The 19,184-nt window shown below is 40.7% G+C and overlaps 1 protein-coding gene across 2 annotated transcripts; it reads left to right on the forward strand.

Moving 5' to 3' along the window:
- The first annotated feature begins 8,485 nt into the window (after positions 1-8,485).
- Positions 8,486-10,069, forward strand: BEX1 (brain expressed X-linked 1). 2 transcript variants are annotated; one of them, XM_079124728.1, is made up of 3 exons: positions 8,486-8,639; positions 8,981-9,061; positions 9,433-10,069. In XM_079124728.1, exon 3 carries the CDS (start codon positions 9,438-9,440, stop codon positions 9,813-9,815), a length of 378 nt encoding a protein of 125 aa, XP_078980854.1. In that variant the 5' UTR covers positions 8,486-8,639; positions 8,981-9,061; positions 9,433-9,437; the 3' UTR covers positions 9,816-10,069. The 2 variants fall into 2 exon arrangements, with proteins under 2 accessions (XP_078980854.1, XP_078980855.1); XM_079124729.1 differs by lacking the exon at positions 8,486-8,639 and adding an exon at positions 8,646-8,860.
- Positions 10,070-19,184: the final 9,115 nt, after the last annotated feature.

Genomic DNA, 19,184 nt, shown 5'->3' on the forward strand with positions numbered 1-19,184 from the left:
ATTATCAGAAAAATACATTGCATTTGTATGTATGTGCATGTGCATGCTTGTATCTTTGTATCTATTAATTTTTCTAAAGCTGCTATAATAAAGTACCACAAACTGGATGATTTAAAAGCTACAGGAATTTATTTTCTCATAATTCTGAAAGCCTCAAGTCCAAACTCAAGGTACTAACAAGGCCATGCTTCTTTCAGAGTATCTAGGGGGAATCCTTCCTTGCCTTTTCAGCTTCTGGTTACTAATGGTGATGTTATAGCTGTGGCAGCATGACTCATATCTCTGCCTCCATCTTCACATGACATTCTCTGGTCTATTTTTCTGTTCAAGATTGTCCATTGTCAGATGTAGGATCCACACTAATCTAGGATGATTTATTCTCCAGATTTCTCTATTCACATCCAAATAAGGTCACATTCTGAGGCTGCATTTGAACATATCTTTTGGAAATCACTTTTCAAAACCCTCTGTTGTGTCCTCTGGCCTGTGAAAATTCCTATCTATCTCATATGAAAAATGCATTCACTACATCCTGCTTTATTTAAAAGTTAATGCATTTTGGCATCAACTATTAAGTCAAATATCCCGCCTAATATCAACTAGAGCTAGAGATGTAGCTCAGTGGTAGGGCCCTTTCATGTGCAGTATTCAGGATTTGATTTCCAGCCCCACAAAAAAAAAATAATGGCTCCCAAAGTCCCAAATTGCATTATCTAAAGTACCTACATCAGGTTTGGGTGAGACTCTGTGGTCCATGTAGGGGAATAATTCTCCGTCTGTGGAACTGTAAAACCAGAAAATTCTGGTTATGAGATTATCAAGGAAGGTTCTGTTCATTGATGGAACAGGCATAGGGTAAATATTCCCATTACAAGAGGGAGAACTTGAGAAAACTAAAGAGGTCACTCGTCCCAAGAAAGTTTGAAAGCAATCAGGGACAATTCTATTAGGTTTCAAGGCCCAAGAATTATCCTCTGTGGCTTGATGCTTTGATTTCTGGGGTAGTGGAGGTGACCCTCTGTGACCTCTGCCTTTGTATCTGTAGTTCCGATCTGAGAGTAATCCTTCCTTTTTCTTGAAGTCTAATAGGCTTCCTTTATTTTGTCCTCTTTTCATTCTATTCAGGTCAGGTTGGTAGTGTTTTTGGTGAGAAAATTATTCTCAAAAACCTTGTAAGTCTCTGCTATGTATCAAGTGAATACATGCCATCAGATAAGAGCATTCTCCACAGATCCTTCCTGGATAGTCCCATCTCTAGTCCTGGATTCTGCTGAGAGTTTACCATTTTGCATTTCCAATATATCCTTGCCAATATTCAATGCTTTCAATGTCTTAGATCTTGGCCATTTTAATAGGTGTGTAGTTGTGTCTTGTTTTAATTTGCATTTTCCTGATGACATGTGGAGCATCTTTTCATGTTTATCTGTCATCTGTACATCTTTGGTTGGGTATTGTTTTAGGTCCTTGGCTCATTTTTATGGGGTTACTTTCTTACTGCTGTATTTCGAGTTCTTTGAATATTTTGGATAGTAGCCCTTTATAAGATATGCTTTGTTCAAATATTTCCTTCTAGTATTTTCATTCTCTTGACAGTATCTTTCTAGTGCAGAACATTTTAATTTTAATGAAATCCTGCTTATCAAATATTTCTGTCATGGATTGCACCCTTTGGTTTTATATCTAAAGAATCATATATACACACATATATATATATGTGTGTGTGTGTGTGTGTGTGTGTGTGTGTATATATATATATGTATTTACGTTTTAGTGTACCTTGCACTTTTTTTTCTGGATATGTAGATATGATGTGTTAGATTAAAAAGAACTTTTATAAATAGGCCTTTAGCAATGTACAGATAAAGTGGGGGGGAAGGGAAACTGGTCTACAGTCGTTTAATTAGGTTTCATATTTTGTCTCTGGACTATAAACATCACAAGTTTTCTCAGTTTTTTTTTTCTTCCTTAGGTGGGACAGGGTGGTTACAGTGGACTGAATTTTAGGTATTTATCTTTTCCCACGTGACAAACTGGAGCCAGCTGGAATTGGTTATTTCCTTTCTCCTGGGTTGGTTAGGCTCTGATGAAAGCCCATCAGGTTAAGATCTGGTTAACCAGCTTCTCCTGAAGGTTGACCTTGTTAAAAAACAGAATTCTGGTAAAACTCAAAATGGTTCCTTTTTCGTTCCCTATGCCAGGAAGATGAGATTTTTCTCTGTTTATTGTGAGAACCTACTCAAGCATCTGGAGGTAAAACTCCCCAAAGTATCCTCCCATCCTCATGACTATGTCCCCCTGGCATTATTTTTTTGAGACAGGGTCTTGCTGAGTTGCTTAGAGCCTCTCTAAATATCTGAGGTTAGCTTCTAACTCAAGATCCTCTTGCCTCAAAGTACTGAGCCATGTGCCACCACTGCACCTTACCCCTTTGAAATTTTTAAGTACCAGTTTTTTCACACACAACCTCCAGAAATTTGTCCCTTATGATTCAGGTTTTCCTATCCTGGCACTGATAACTCTGAAGTTTTCTGCTCTGGTATGTTGTCATTCTCTTCAGTACTTTCCTGTCTCCCCAGTTTGAGTTGGAGAGTTTGGACTGTGATCTAAGTTCTCTTACAAATCTCAGAAGAGTTGTTGATTTTCTTAGTTTGTTTAACTTTTTACTTATTTTTAGGATAGATAAACAAATTCCATGCTCTGTACACACATAACTCTTATTGATTTTCTAAAAAGGTGTAAAGATAATTAAAAAATGGATAGTCCTTTCAGCAAATGGTGCTTGGACTACTGGGTATCCACATTAAAAATGATTTTGGATCTATATTTTACATCATACACAAAAACAAATTTAAGATGGATCATAGACCAAATAGAAGACTCACAATATAAATGCTTATAATAAAACCTAGACAAAAATATTCATGACCTTGAATTAACCACTGATGTTGGATCCATAATATATAGACTATTACTATAATTGAATATTACTTCACAATAAAAATAAGTGAAGTATGAGTCATGCTATAATATGGATTAATCTTGAAAATATTATGCTTAGTAAAAGAATCAGTGTGATTCAACATCATGTTTAACCACAAGAATGGGATCAAAATTGTAATGGGTTGCACTCCATGTATGTATGTCAAAATACACCGTACTCTCATGCATATATAAAAACAACAAATAAAAAATTTAAAAAAAAATCAGTTATAAGAACTCCATGTCTATTAAATAGAAGTAAATGCAGACTTAGACAAGGAGAGCTGTTACTCCAAAAGACTATTACAACAGGGAAAAATGCTCTGCACTCAAGAACTGAACATGTCTCAAAAGCAAAACTAAGAAATGATGTTTCATTTTTTTGTGGTGCTGGGGATGGAACTCAGGGCCTTGTACATGGGAGGCAAGCACTCTACCAACCTAGCTATATCTCCAGCCCATTGCATTTCTTTTATAAAGAGTGTTAAGCAGTAACAGTAAGTAAGGGGAAGTTGAGGAAATGAGAAGTGGACTGAATAATCAATGTGGCTGGATAGGAAAAACATCTTGCTCAGGACTGGTTTAATTGGGTAAGGTGCAATGGTTTAGATGTGGTTTGTTCCCAAACAGGGTTCATGTGTTGGAGGATGTGTCCTCAATGTGGTGATATTGGGAGGTGGTGGGACCTTTAAAATAGAGCCCAGGTGGGATGTAATTGGGTCATTGAGGGCACTGGCTTCAGAAAGAATTAATGTACTTCTCTGAGAATCCTGGTTAGTTCTCAGAAGAGGGATGTTATCATAGAACAAGCCTGGCCCCTCCTTTGTCTCTCTAGCTTCCTGTATAGCCATGTGCTATCTCTTTCGGTCTTATTCACTCCAGCCATGATATCATCCATGACAGGGAGCCCCTCACTGGAGTCAGCACCATGTCCTTTAGACTTTCAGCCTCCCAAACTGTGAACTTAATAAATTTATTTTCTTCACAAGTTACCCAGCTTCAGTTATTTTGTTGTAACAATTGAAAATGGATAAATATAGCAAGCATGCCTTATATTTTAGTGCTTGTCCAGGATTTGTGGAATTCAAAGTTCAGGGAATTGTGGGAAGAAAAGAAACCTTGCTGAAATTTGGTGAAACTGAGGCAGAGTGCATGAAGTGTACAACCATGAATACTTGGCCACATCTTACGACTTCATTCATATAAAATGTCCAGAATAGTTGAAAATACAGTGACACAAAAAGCAAATTAGTAGTGGTCCAGGGCTGGCAGAGTCATTGTGTACTGATATATAAGGAAAGCATGGTTCTTTTGTGAGGTGAAGAAAAATTTTAAAATTGATTATGGTAACTGATTTGTAACCTTGTGCATTTACTTAAAGCTATTAGAAGTGCACTTTAAATTTCATGGTATGTGATTGTGTCTCAATGGTACTCATAAAAGAGAAAAATGTAGACTAGAAATGAACAGGTCCAACATGTTTCTAACACAAATTTTAGAAGACAGGAATAGAAAGAATGGAGGAAGAGTGATCATTAGAGGGGATAAAGGACGAGGTGTCCCAAAATTGAAACCTGTGAAAGACTGTCATGCAGTTCGGGTCAGAACAAATACAGAGAAATTTACATCTGGGCACATCCTGGTGAAGATGCAAAATGCAAAAGAATATCTTATTAGCAACCAGAGAGGACAGGTTGTCTACTAAGGAGTGAATTGACTTCAGACTTCCAAAATAAGGAAATATATAAAGACATAAAACATAGTAATGGTTGCTTTGGGTTGGAGAGAATGGGTGCAGTACAAAAATGATAGCAAAAATACACAGGGTTTCTTTTCTAGGTGAAGAAATTATTCTAAAATTGACAATGGTGATTATCACACATATTTATGAATACACTAAAAGAATCACTGAATTGTACATTTTAAGTGGACGAATCTTGTGCTATATAAGTTATATCTCCACAAAGCTTTTTTAAAAAAGATATAGAGACAGACTGATAGCTTTCCATCATTGTAACAAATACCTCAGCAATAATTTATGGAAAGATTTATTTTGGTTCATAGTTTTGGAGATTCCAGTCAATGATCATGTAGAACTATTGTTTTGAGGGAGAACATCATGTTCGGAGTGCATGGCAGAGCAAACATGCTCACATCATGATCAGTAAGCAAAAAAGGGAAAGAGGAAGAGATCAGGGTCCCATAATTCCCTTTGACGGCATGCTCCTAATGACCTAAACTAGAATTAGGCCTCATATATTAAAGTTTCCACCAACTCATAATACTTCCACACTAGGACCAAGCCTTTAACACGTGGGTCTTTCTGGGACATTCCAGATCCAAACTATAGCAGAGATTTAACTAGACTTCCTTATTAATTGAATATGAGGGACAATGTAGAAGGCTACAAGTGTGAAAGCCAAGTTTCCAGGTTGGCCAATGGAGGATTGTGAGGTGAAAAACAAAGGGGAAAATGGGTGTAAGCTGGAAGAGAAAGAGAGAGAGAGAGAGATCACTTGTAGGTCAGGAATACTGAAACTTTCTGAGGGGTGAGAAATCACAGTATCTTTTGAGAATCTGACAAGAAGTATGTTACTCAGCTTCATCACTCTGACAAAATACCTGAGATAAGCAACTTAAAAGAAGGAAGGATTTATTTTGGTTCATGGTTTTAGAGATTTAGTCTATAGTCACTTGGTTCAGTTGATTCTGGGTCTGTGGTAAGGCAGAATGATGTGGAGTGTGTGGTGGAGGAAAGCTGTTCAACTTGTGGTGGCCAGGAAGCAGAGAGAGATGGGAGGAGGGAAGGGAAAAGGGCCTGGGACAAGATATACCCTCCAAGGACATACCCCAAGTGACTTACTTCCACTTACTAGGTCTCACTTCCTAAACTTTCTACCACCTCCAAGTAGCACCAACTGAGGACCAATCATTCAATACATGAGTATTTGGGGACATTCCAGATCCAAAATATAACAACCTCTTTCCCCACAAAAAAATGTAAATATACCACTGCTCCCTACACACATAATTCTGAATAACATTTAAGGGGTTACATAGATTTCCAGGTTGAAAGAATGCCAAATTTACTCAGGCTGATCAGCAGGCAGTACTCCTTGGGCCCTGGCATAAACATAAAGGGGTATACTGGTAGGTAAATGCACTGATAGTGACTCTGCAGCAAGAGTAGGCTCTTCCTCAGTAACCTGGAAGTGAGGAAGTTAGGGTGATGGTCCCAGGATTCTGCACCTCCAAATCCAGCAGGAAGTTTCCAAATAGGCTTCCAACTGGGGTGGGTGAAAAGGGGGAAAATGAAAGGGACAATCATGCACACCTGTAATCTCAGCTGAGGCAGGAGGCTCACAAGATTGAAGCCAACATCAGCAACTTAGCAGAACCTGTCTCAAAAACAATGGAGGGATGGGGATGTAGCTCAGTGGTAGAGTGCCCCAGAGTTCAATCACCAGTATTGCAAAAACAAAACAAAAGAGGGGTAAGCAGATTTAGGAGCTCCACTTTCCCCAAACACTTCTCTACTCTTTTTGTTTCCTGGAAACTCACTACAGAAATGTAGATGGGCATCATTCTGGTTTTTCTATATGGGAACAAACTTCCCATCTATGCTAGGACGTGAGTCACTAGGTAGGAATTTGGGGAAGAAATGAAAGAAAGCAAAGATAATTACTAAGGTCTTGTCTCCACTGCTGTTTTTGGAGTAAGCAACAAATTCAGTGTAACATTGGAAATGATGAGAAAACCAGGGATCACTATGGTGGCACCAAAGTGAGGACAATGAAATGAACCCTTGGGCACAATAAATCATTACCCTTTGTAGCATGGAATGTTGCTTCTCTACACTTATGCACCTTTCCACCAAGACTCATCATGACACCCTGATAAAACCACTGAAATAGAATGTTGATACAAGATGAAGTTATTACGTGGTGAAAACCTAGCACATAACACCCCTGACATATGGTTTATGATAATAATGTTTGCATAGTTTACCTTTCAGGGACTTGAAGGCTACTTTTGCTGAGAGAATACTAACTCTTCACTTGGGTCTAGAGATGTCTGATGTGGCACTAGAATGGGATGAAAGGCTTGATATCTCTGTCTTCATATTATGTCTGTCCCCTTTGGTGCCGTAACTTTGGAGCAAATTCTATTCAACTTTGTATGTAGACATGTTGATTGCCTGATAGAACTGGTATGTGTTTTTTTTCCTTTGTGTTTTTTCAGCTGCTATAGCAGCCCAAGCACCCTAAGTCCTTCAGATCTCTCATAAGGCCCAGATTGAGCTACAAGGTCAGAATGTTTGTATAGGATGATGGCATCAGCTACATGACTAACTCAACAGTTCCCAGGACAAGTTGACTGTTACTACATGGTGATAAAAGTCTCATGCAAGAAGAAGCATATTTCAGAACCATGACCATGACCAATGGAAAATTATCAAACTTGAGCCCACCTAAGAAAATCAACAAAAACTTTAATCTCCCTTTATTCAAGAAGCAGCCTGGTCCCTTGACCAATGTTTTCTCTCTTCATTTGAAGCCCCAATTAAAGCTCTGTCTGTATATTCATGCTAACTTGACTTGATTGCATTTCTGTGGTCACGGAATCAAATGTTCCAATCTGCAGTATCAATGAGAGGCTCTGAAATGTAGTGGTAGAAGAATTAGTACCTTCCTAACCTTTTGTGGAGCAGGGGTGATTTGAATGTCTCTGCAGCCTTCAACGTGCCTGACCTCAGAAAACTTTCCTTTGCTTAGATTTTCATAATCATCAATAATAATAGTCATGAATTTTCAGCAGATGATGTCAGTAGTCAGCAAGTATTTTTCTACATTTAATGAATGTTCATTAAAATAGAATAAAACAAACATTTATTAACACTGGAAATTTGTCCCAGAAGGAAAAGAAAATAGATTATTTGCATAAAATTCTCATAATCTGACAACTGAAATTTTCTCTGAAAATGTATTTAACAGATGAGTTTAGAAACACAGACTGTTAGAAGTATTCCCTCTTTTTCTTTTTCAAACATGCTAGAGTGTTCTAAAAATGACAGTGAGTGGAGCCCAGAAGAAAACATCTTCTGTGTAGTACAAATGAACATAAACAATGATTTTTTTACTTCCCCCAGCTAAACCATTTCTTTCAAAAATAAAATTCCAAAATTTCCAATTTTCAGGCATGCTAATTTTTAAAAAGGAAATAAAGAGAAATTATTAGGAAGCACATATGCAGGCAGGAGATAAGATAACGCAGAACAGACCAAGGCCAAGATAAAGGGTGGGGGATGCAGTGGGAGGAGAACAGATCCTCCCTGATAACCAGAAAAGGGCCAAATCCAACCACAAGATGGTGATGCCACTTGTGGGGCCTCAGATTGGAGAGGACTGAGATGAGTGACACAGCAGTGCGTGTGGGGGCACTGCACACAGAAGGGGAAGGGGGTTCCTGTTGACTGCCCACCAGTCCGTGTTGTGGGGGTTTGGAGGGAGGGCGAGTTTCGCGGTGACGCGCGGCCCTCACGTGACCCGGAGCTGCAGAGCGACGCAGCCTAGGGTGCAGTCGTCACTCGCGTCTGGCTACCAGCTCCCCGCTGCCCTGCGCACGGCGGGCTGGCATCCGGCCCGGGGAAAGCGGAGCAGGTAAGGGCCCGGGGGCCCGCACGTCGCGGCCAGGCCCGCAGCAGCTTGTAGGCCCAGCGCGCAGCGGGGCCCCCCGCCTTCTCCACACTCCAGCCTTCTCGAGCACATAAATAGTGGCGCCCTGACGTGGGGGTGCAGGGCGGCTGAGGCTCCAGGGGGAGGGGCAGCTGAGCAAGTTAGAGCCCAGGGAAATCACCCTGGAGTCGCTGCGAGCAAAAACGGTGAACACCGCGGGGGGCGGCGCGGCGAGGGGACTGGGGACGCGGCGGGAAGGGGGCCCGGGGCGGCGCCGAGCACTCGGCCCTAGCTGCCCCCTGCGCCCCCGCCTCGGCTGTCTGCAGGTCTGCGGACCAAGAGTCGCGGCGGCGCACCTGGTGGCGAGAATCGGGCGCAGCAGGAGGAGACGGCGAGGATAGGCCCAGGTCGGTGAGGGGGCAGGGCGGGGGCGGGAAGGAAGGAAGGAAGGAGTGCAGAGCCCAATTCAAGACCCCAACTCCAAATTTCCCCAACCTAGCTCCTCCATTTTACTGCCTGCAGAAATCTGGGGATCGATCGGTAGGGAAAATGGTGGTTTGGGGGGGCCAGGAGGATCAATAGGGAGAGGGGGAGGGCTTACACTGGAGGCCCCCTAGAGGGCAAACAAAGCCTTTCAGATGGGAGAAGCGAAATTAAAAAGTAAACAACGTCGATATCCGGGGCACTGAATAGTAAAAGATGAGTAGTTGGGACTCTGTCCTCGGTGCTGAAATGTCCACCATAAATTCGTGAATTTTTTTTGCCTTTTGTCTTCTAGGAGTAATGGAATCCAAAGAGGAACAAGTGGGAAAGAATATCAACATGGAAAATGCCCAAAAGGAAAAGGAAGAAAAAGAGCAAGATGCTAATAAAGGGGAGCCCTTGGCCCTCCCTTTGGAAGCTGGTGAATACCTTGTGCCTAGAGGAAATCGTAGGCGGCTCCGTGTTAGGCGGCCCATCCTGCACTATAGATGGGACCTGATGCACAGGTTTGGAGAGCCACAGGCAAGGATGAGAGAAGAGAATATGGAAAGGTTTGGGGAGGAGGTGAGACAGCTCATGGAAAAGCTGAGGGAAAGGCAGTTGAGTCATAGCCTGCGTGCAGTTAGCACTGACCCCCCCCACCATGACCATCATGATGAGTTTTGCCTTATGCCCTGAATCCTGATGTTTTCCCTGAAGTCAATAGGGAGACCCTTGCTCCTAACCTTACATGTTTGTGTTGTACCACTGTAAGCTTTTTGATGTCATTCATTCTCTTGTGTCTCCGGTTACCAGCTTCTAATTGAATTTTTGTGTTTTTGACGCAGTCTGTAAGATTTTTGTTAGCAGAATTTACCTATTGCATGGAAAGATGCTCATTATATATTGTGAAGTTAATAAAGCAGTTTAAAAGCAAACCGTGTTTTTTATTTTAAAGCTTATATGTATCTAATTATTACATGGGATTACAAAAATTATACAAAACAATTAATAAAGGAACTTGTTGCTGTGAGATGGGTGGATGTGGCTTTTTTATATTTTGTGTACTTTGAGAAGAAATGGGAACAATTTTATTGATCTTATGAGACTATTAGGGTCACTTCATAAATACACACCAAGTGAATTCAGATCTCTCAACCAGATGAATAAATCTAGGACTTTTAAAAAAATGAATTGGGATGCAATTGGTTTCACATAACTGAAAGGTCATGAGTGTGTGACCTCTGTTTTTCTGTTTTTCACCCATTCTCTATTATTATGCATGACTCCTATCCTAAGATTTTTCCTTTCAGATATTTAACAGAGTACCCAAAGACAGGTCTTAATAACCCAGTCAACCTCCTATTCCTCTCACAACTGCAATATTTGTTGATCATCCTGTGATTTCTGCCTGATAAGAGATAAAAACTTAAGTAAAATTAATGAGGACTGAGTTAGGATCTCTTAGTTCTTAGTTTAGCTCCTAAACAAATAACCGTAGATGTGTAACCTCCCTTTTCTAGAAGACACTCCTTGCAAATCCTAAAAAGGACACTAGTTTGATTTAGTGATATTCTAGCATTTCTAAAAGTATGCTAATCTTCCATCAGTGCAAGAATCACCTGCAGACATTATTGAATACATAGGTCTGTGATCCCATCCTAGGTCTATGAATGAGGTTCTAGAACTTGTTAGCATATTTCTCTGGGGATTCTGATGCACATCAATGTCTAAATGATGTGTGTGTGTGTGTGTGTGTGTGTGTGTACACATATATATGTATTCACACACACACACACACACATATATATATAATCTCAATTCTTAAATAGTAACTATAGTAACAGAACACCATACAGGCGAACATGAAAATTCATTTGAGAAGCATTAAAATACACAGGATGTGAACATTAAATAAATCTTTAGGTTTTCTACTTTAGATTTAAAGTATGTACACCAAATAAATCATCAGTGGCCATTTCTTGTGAGGCACTGGGTGATTTTTTGTGCAATCAATTGCATTTTTTAAAGAAAATGAATTGTACAAAAAAGAAATACATACTAACATCAGGCCTAGCTTCAAAAAACTTTTTAATGGGCTACAAATGTAATGAAGGCCCTTATTCTTATTGATGGAACTCAGACATGTAGATTTCAAGTTACCCTTAAGAGTGATATTTAGGCCCTGGTTTAATTACCCCTCCTATAGAGACTAGGGACAATCTGTCTGTCTGTCTGTCTCCCTCTCTGACTCTCTCTTTTTTAGGTACCAGAGACTGAACCTGGGGTTGCTTAGCCATTGAACTACATCCCCAGCCATGTTTATTTAGATACAGGGTCTCCCTAAGTTGCTTAGGACCTCACTCAATTGCTGAGGCTGACTTTGAATTTTTGATCTCCTGTCTCAGCCTCTGGAACCGCTGGGGTTACAGACATGTATTACCATGTCCAGCAGAGACAATCTCTTAAGTCTTGCTTTCTACTTTGTAGAATATAGCAAAATGTGATGGGATGTCACTTCTGAGATTATATTACAGGAGATTGTGACTTCCTCCTCCCTCGCACCCATTCTCCTCACTGCCTTCTGCTGGCTTTGATGAGACAAGCTTCATGTTAGAGAGGCACATACAACCAAAAAACTGAGAGTGTCCTTCAGCTTACAGCCTGTGAGGAATTGTGGCCCTGGGTACAATAGCCCTCAAGGAACTGAATTCTGCCAAAAAAACAAAATGGGTTTGGGAAACAGATGCTTTATCTGTCTAGTCTTCCAATAAAACCTTGGTCCTGGCCAACATCTTGATTGCAGCCTTGTGTAAAAAGCTTGAGGCAGACTACCCAGATTAGCCACACCCAGTCTTCTGACTCACAGAATCTCTGGGATAATAAAAAGTCATGTTTTTAAGCTGCTAAATTTTGAGGTAATTTGTTACACAGTAATATTTAATACACTGTTTATCTATAAATGATAATGATGTTTAAAAACCCAGATGATAGCACCATTTTCACACATTAAAAGGATCCATAACTTAATGGTCAGTGTCAAATTCTCAGTGGTCTCATAATTTTAACCCCGAACTATACAAACTAACATAAAATAAATTAGGTGTCTTAGCAACACCATTTGTCTCATCTTGTAATAAGATGATAAGACTAATCAATGTAAGCTTGAAAAAGTGTGTGTGTTTGAAAAAGAGCCTCATATGTAGATAGGCCTGGGGCCACAGACTCCGAAAATCTGGCAAATGTTAAGAAAAACAGCTAGTCTTTATTGGAGTCAATTATATTGCAAGACTTTATAATTATGTCAAAATAAATTTGATTGTCATGTACAACTAAAAGGAACCAATAAAATTAAATAAAAAATAGAGAAATAGAAAAGATAAAAATAAAAAAATGAAATAAAAAAGCTAATTTGTTTTATGCAATGAAAATGCAGGGTAGTCTGAGGGTCAGGAAGAGGCAACTCACACGTAACACACGGAATAAACACAAATAGTTGTTCGATATTCTTATATCAGCACTTTGAATGAGTCTTTGCAAAACAGCTAATTATTTTTAATGATATTTGTCAAAATAAACTGTTTAATTCTAGAAGGAAAAATCTTTTTGAAATAGTACTGTCAGGCTGAAAATGTTGGAAAGATGAAGATATAAATCATAAAATCACTTTTGTGATTGAGTAAATACTTACAATAAAAAGGCATATTTATTCACTATTAGAGAAAACATAAGACTGAGAGCATAGGATGAACCCACAAGCATATGAAACCATTTCATTATCCAATTCGATTGAATGTGGCATGTTGTATGTAATCAAAGAGTTATTTTTTTCAAGAAAGCCCAAAGTTTGGGGAATAATATAAACAGATGGAGGATATACTTTGTGGGTTCCAGGGGCCTCAAATCTTAGAAATGTAGATGTGCTCTGGGAACTATGAATTGGTAAATCTGATAGACAAGTATTGATTTTCCATTTCTGGAATAAGTAAATTATCTGTGATAATGGCAATGAAAATGTTGCCGATATCTAGTAGTCCAATCAGTGTCATCTGGAAGTATTCACATGGAATCACAGCCAAGAAAAAAACCTCAGGAAAGAAAATGATAATAATAAGACACCCATGGGAACAGAATTTTGGAGAGCTTTCACGTGTCTTGAGGTTGAAACAGAAGTGGGAGTTCATAGAAAAACTTACAAGATTTTATAGAGAGAAACTATGATACAGAGGGCACACATGTAGTGTAAGAAGTGGTATAAGAGAGAAGGAAAGACTCAAAAACAGGGTAAAGTACAACACAGAATGAGTTTGACATTCTGACTATAATATCCAGATGGCCTAGTGAGGAAAACAGATTCAGAGCAGATGTTAATTAGTAGATGTTCAAGCTAATAAAATATTTTAAAAAATAAGTTCAGACTATTGGGAATTTATAGTATGGTGCCCCAACAGAATGAGAAAATAAATAAAATTCACCACACACATTATGATTCAACATAATCAGTTATTGCAGTTCATGTAAAATCTTAGTTCCAAAATATAGTGTTTACAGCACCAAAGGAAAAAAAGATGGGGCAAATATAAATGCAAGCTATTAAAAAACCTTATAGCCATGATCAGATATAAAAAATCAGATGCCTGAATAGTGAGTTACAAAGGCATTTGTGTACTGATAAATGTTTAACAACTTGGGTTTCCAGTAAACACTGTGTAGTGTTAACCTACTCTACTACACAAATATTCCTACTATAGTTGATTCCCAATTACCCACATGATGTCACTTAATGAAGAGTTAGGAAGAGATGTGTATGATTATCTGTTGAGAGCATACCATTAGCTTAAAGGCCTCCCTCATGCTGTTCATTAAAACAGGGATAAGCTCATGTAAGGAAAATGAAAGTGAGGAAAGTAAACATCTTTTGTAAAGGAGATGTACAATAAAAATGAAGAAAGACCAGATAAAAGAATAATAGACCAAGGCAGACAGAGGCCACATGTATGCAATAATCTTGTGGACATTATAGAATGTGGTGTGTGTGTGTGTGTGTGAGAGAGAGAGAGAGAGAGAGAGAGAGAGAGAAAGAGATGGACAGACAGGAGAAAGGAGAGAAAGAAAGAGAGATTTGTTGATTACCTAGACATGTATACTCCCAGGCAGGTAAAAGGAGTATTTGTAAAAGCGTAGACTTTGGAGTCAGACAGACCTCAGATCAAATATTGGGACCACTGATTACAAGTTCTATGACCTTTTTTTTTCTTTTTTGCGGTGCTGGGCATCGAATTTAGGGCCTTGTCTTTGTGAGGCAAGCACTCTACCAGCTGAGCTATCTCCTCAGCCCCCTTCTGTGACCTTAAAGAAAGTTGTTTAACCTCTTCCCTTCGTTTCATTTCTTTTATCTATAAAATGAAGTGTTTAGAAAGATACTTATCATATACAAACTCTCAGTAATTGTTAGTTATTAATTTTATAAAGTATGTAATATAGAAAAAACAAAAGTGGGGGGTTTCAAGATGGCGGCCTAGAGGGTGGCTGCATTTTATGTTGCTCCAGGACTCAGGATTCAAAAGAGGAGATATTGAGACACTTGGGACCAACTCAAAGCAGCCGGGTGACTCTCACCCCTTGGGAAGGCGTCCCGGATGGGACGGTGGTCCTGGAACGCAGGAAACTTTGTGAAGTAGAGCTGCCGGCGAGACGCCCCTCCCCCCGCTGGAGCAGTGAACTCAGACAACTGGGAGCGCCGTAAAGGAGGCCGCTCGGCACAGCGCTGGGACTCGGAGCAACCACGGGGGCTCCGGCGGCTGCCCAGGGGAGGAGTGGCGAGGAGAGCTGTGTGGACTCAGAACACTGGGGCCTGCCCTGAGGAGGAGGAGGAGGAGTGTGGCCACTTGGATTCGGAGTGACTGTACCAGAGCTACAGGCGATTGCCAGAGGAGAAGCTGCGCGGCGAGCTGTTTGGACTCAGAACGACGCTTCTGAACACCGGGGCCTGCCCTGAGGACGAGGAGGATGAGGAGCGCGGCCACTTGGATTCGGAGTGACTATACCAGAGCTACAGGCGGTTGCCAGAGGACGGGCTGCGTGGCGAGCTGTTTGGACTCAGACCACTTCTGAACACCGGGGCCTGCCCGGAGGAGTAGGAGGAGGAACGTGGCCACTTGGATTCAGAGTGACTGCACCAGAGCTACAGGCGGTTGCCAGAGGAGAAGCTCCGCGGCGAGCTGTTTGGACTCAGGGCGACTGCTCCTGAACACCGGGGCCAGCCCTGAGGATGAGGAGGAGGAAGAGGAGTGCGGCCGCTTGGATTTGGGGTGACTACACCAGAGCTACAGGCAATTGCCAGAGGTGGGGCTGCGTGGCGAGCTGTTTGGACTCAGACCACTTCTGAACACTGAGGCCTGCCCGGAGGAGTAGGAGGAGGAGGAGGAGCGCGGCGGGTCGTTTGGACTCGCAGTGACTTCATTAGCGCTCCAGGCGGCTGCTCAGAGGAGAAGGCAAGTGGTGAGTTGTTTGGACTTAAAGTGACAGCTCCTGAACACAGGGGGGCTGCCTGGAGGAGAAGCGTGGTGGGTCGCTTGGTCTTGAGTGGCCGCACCAGAGATCCGGGCGGTTGCCCAGAGGACCCGTGCAGCAGGACACGTGGATTCAGAGCCACTCAGAGCGACCCCTCCTGAACACCCGGGGGGTTATCTGGAGAAGGAGGAACGGGGAGGGTCACTTCGACTCGGAGTAATTGATTGCCCAGGGCTACGGGTGGTTGGTGGGAGGAGGAGGCACAAAGTGAGTTTCTTGGACTCCTAGTGACCGCACCGGAATACTGGGCGGCTGTCTGGAGGAAGAGGCGTGTGGTGGGTCTCTGGGACTCAGAGCGATTTTTCGGGGCCCCAGGTGGCTGCTCAGAGGAGGGGCCGCATAGCCAGGCGATTAGGTGCAGAGCAGGGTCCCAGGATCTAGGAGGCTTCTGGGTGGAAGAGCCGCACAGAGACAGGCTTAGGGCGGAGCGAAGGTTCCAGGCCTGCGGGCAGATTCTCTGAAGAGGGGCAGCCTAAGGAGATTCATCTGCGAAGAGTGAGGCTCCCAGGCCCAGGAGGTAGGGCCGGGCCCCTGGGACCTTTGCAGAGGAAGGCAGCCCAGCCCAGTCGGTAGCTGTAAATTGAGGGGAACCTCTAGGAGGGAACTGACCAGCGAGACCTCCCCACCGGGTGAGTCTTCCCTGCTGGGTGAGGTTTCCCCACAAGGACGGTAAAACCAGAGACTCAGGCCCAAACAGGCCTTGCCTCAGCCCCCAGTCTAGGTCCTCTTTGGATGACCATGGGTCAACAAGTGGAGGCACCTCTGCCCACTAGCAGGGATTATACCCCACCTGAAGGCCACCACTCCTAGAGAGGCAGCTTCCTTGTGGAGCACCGCATTATCAACTTCCTCCAAGACTTCAGCCTACTAAAGGCTAAGAGGGGATATATATAGAAATCTTCAGGGACATTGTAAGTCAATAGAGGAAATCTGCAATATCTCAGTGGTCCACTGATACCTGAACAATATGAGAAAACAAGGAAAGAAAATGCTGCAAACAAATCTAGATGTTACATCAATAAAACCCAATGACAGCATGGCAGAAGAAATGACAGAAAAGGAGTTCAGAATGTACATAATTAAAATGATCAGAGAAGCAAACGATGAGATGAAAGAGCAAATGCAAGCATTGAATGATCGCACCAATCGACAGTTAAAAGAGCAAATACAGGAAGCAAAAGATCATTTCAATAAAGAGTTAGAGATATTGAAAAAAAACCAAAGAGAAATCCTTGACATGAAGGAAACAATAAACCAAATTAAGAACTCCATAGAAAGCATATCCAATAGGATAGAACACCTGGAAGACAGAACCTCAGACATTGAAGACAAAATATTTAACCTTGAAAACAAAGTTGAACAAACAGAGAAGATGGTAAGAAATCATGAACAGAATCTACAAGAACTATGGGATATCATGAAAAGGCCAAATTTAAGAATTATTGGGATTGAGGAAGGCCTAGAGAAACAAGCCAAAGGAATGAACAATTTATTCAATGAAATAATATTAGAAAATTTGACAAATCTGAAGAATGAAATGGAAAATCAAGTTCAAGAGGCTTATAGGACTCCAAATACACAAAATTACAACAGACCCACACCAAGGCACATTATAATGAAAATACATAACATACAAAATAAAGAGAGAATTTTAAAGGCTGTGAGAGAAAAGAACCAAATTACATTCAGGGGGAAACCAATACGGATATCAGCCGATTTTTCAATCCAGACCCTAAAAGCTAGAAGGGCCTGGAACAACATTTTTCAAGCACTGAAAGAAAATGGATGCCAACCAAGAATCTTATACCCAGCAAAACTTACCTTCAAATTTGACGATGAAGTAAAATCCTTCCATGATAAACAAAAGCTAAAAGAATTTACAAAAAGAAAGCCAGCATTACAGAACATTCTCAACAAAATATTCCATGAGGAAGAGATGAAAAACAAAGAAGCAAATCAGCAAAGGGAGGAATTATCCTAAAGGAATTGTCAAATAAAGGAGGAAACAAGTTGTGTCAAACAAATAAATAAACAAAATTTAAAAAATGAACCAAATGACTGGGAAACCAAATCATTTCTCTATAATAACCCTGAATGTTAATGGCCTGAATTCATCAATCAAAAGACATAGACTGGCAGACTGGATTAAAAAGAAAGATCCAACAATATGTTGCCTGCAAGAGACTCACCTCATAGAAAAAGATACCCATAGACTAAAGGTGAAAGGATGGGGAAAAACATACCATGCACATGGACTCAGCAAAAAAGCTGGAGTATCCATCCTCATTTCCGATAATGTGGACTTCAAGCCAAAGTTAGTCAGAAGGGATAAAGAAGGTCATTTCATACTGCTTAAGGGAAGCATAAATCAGCAAGATATAACAATCATAAACATCTATGCCCCAAACAGTGGCTCATCCATGTATGTCAAACAAATACTTCTCAATTTCAGAAACCAAATAGACCATAACACAATAATACTAGGTGATTTTAACACGCCTCTCTCACCACTGGACAGATCTTCCAGACAAAAATTGAACAAAGAAACCATAGATCTCAATAACACAATCAATAATTTAGACTTAACGGACATTTATAGAATATACCATCCAACCAAGAGCGAATACACTTTCTTCTCAGCAGCACATGGATCCTTCTCTAAAATAGACCATATATTATGCCACAAAGCTAATGTTAGCAAATACAAGAAGATAGAGACCCTACCATGTATTCTATCAGATCATAATGGATTGAAGTTAGAAATAAATGAAAGAGTAAAACACAGAAACTATTCCAACATCTGGAGATTAAACAATATGCTATTATATGATGAATGGATAACAGAAGATATTAGGAAGGAAAATAAAAAATTCTTAGAGGTAAATGAGAACAAGGAAACATCATATCAAAATCTCTGGGACACTATGAAAGCAGTACTTAGAGGGAAATTTATTTCATGGAGCGCATTTAATAAAAGAAGTAAAACTCAACAAATAAACGACCTAACACTACAGCTCAAAGCCCTAGAAAAAGAAGAACAGACCAGCACCAAAAGTAGTAGAAGAGAGGAAATAGTTAAACTCAGAGCTGAAATCAATGAAATTGAAACAAAAGAAACAATACAAAAAATTGACAAAATAAATAGTTGGTTCTTCGAAAAAATAAACAAAATTGATAAACCTTTAGCCACACTAACAAAGAGAAGACGAGAGAAAACCCAAATCACTAAAATTCGGAATGAACAAGGAAATATCACAACAGACAGGATTGAAATACAAAACATAATTAGAAGCTATTTTGAAAATCTATACTCCAACAAAATAGAAAATTTCGAAGACATCAACAGGTTTCTAGAGACATATGAATTGCCTAAACTGAACGAGGAGGACATAAACAATTTAAATAGACCAATTTCAAGTACTGAAATAGAAGAAGTCATCAAAAGCCTACCAACAAAGAAAAGTCCAGGACCAGATGGTTTCTCAGCCGAGTTCT

The sequence above is a fragment of the Sciurus vulgaris genome, assembly GCF_902686455.1.
Source record: "Sciurus vulgaris genome assembly, chromosome: X".
Taxonomy (NCBI): Eukaryota; Metazoa; Chordata; class Mammalia; order Rodentia; family Sciuridae; genus Sciurus; species Sciurus vulgaris.

Bases quoted from the DNA above. Each gene is read 5' to 3' on its own strand.
- BEX1 (XM_079124728.1), top strand. From the start codon at position 9,438: ATGGAATCCAAAGAGGAACAAGTGGGAAAGAATATCAACATGGAAAAT.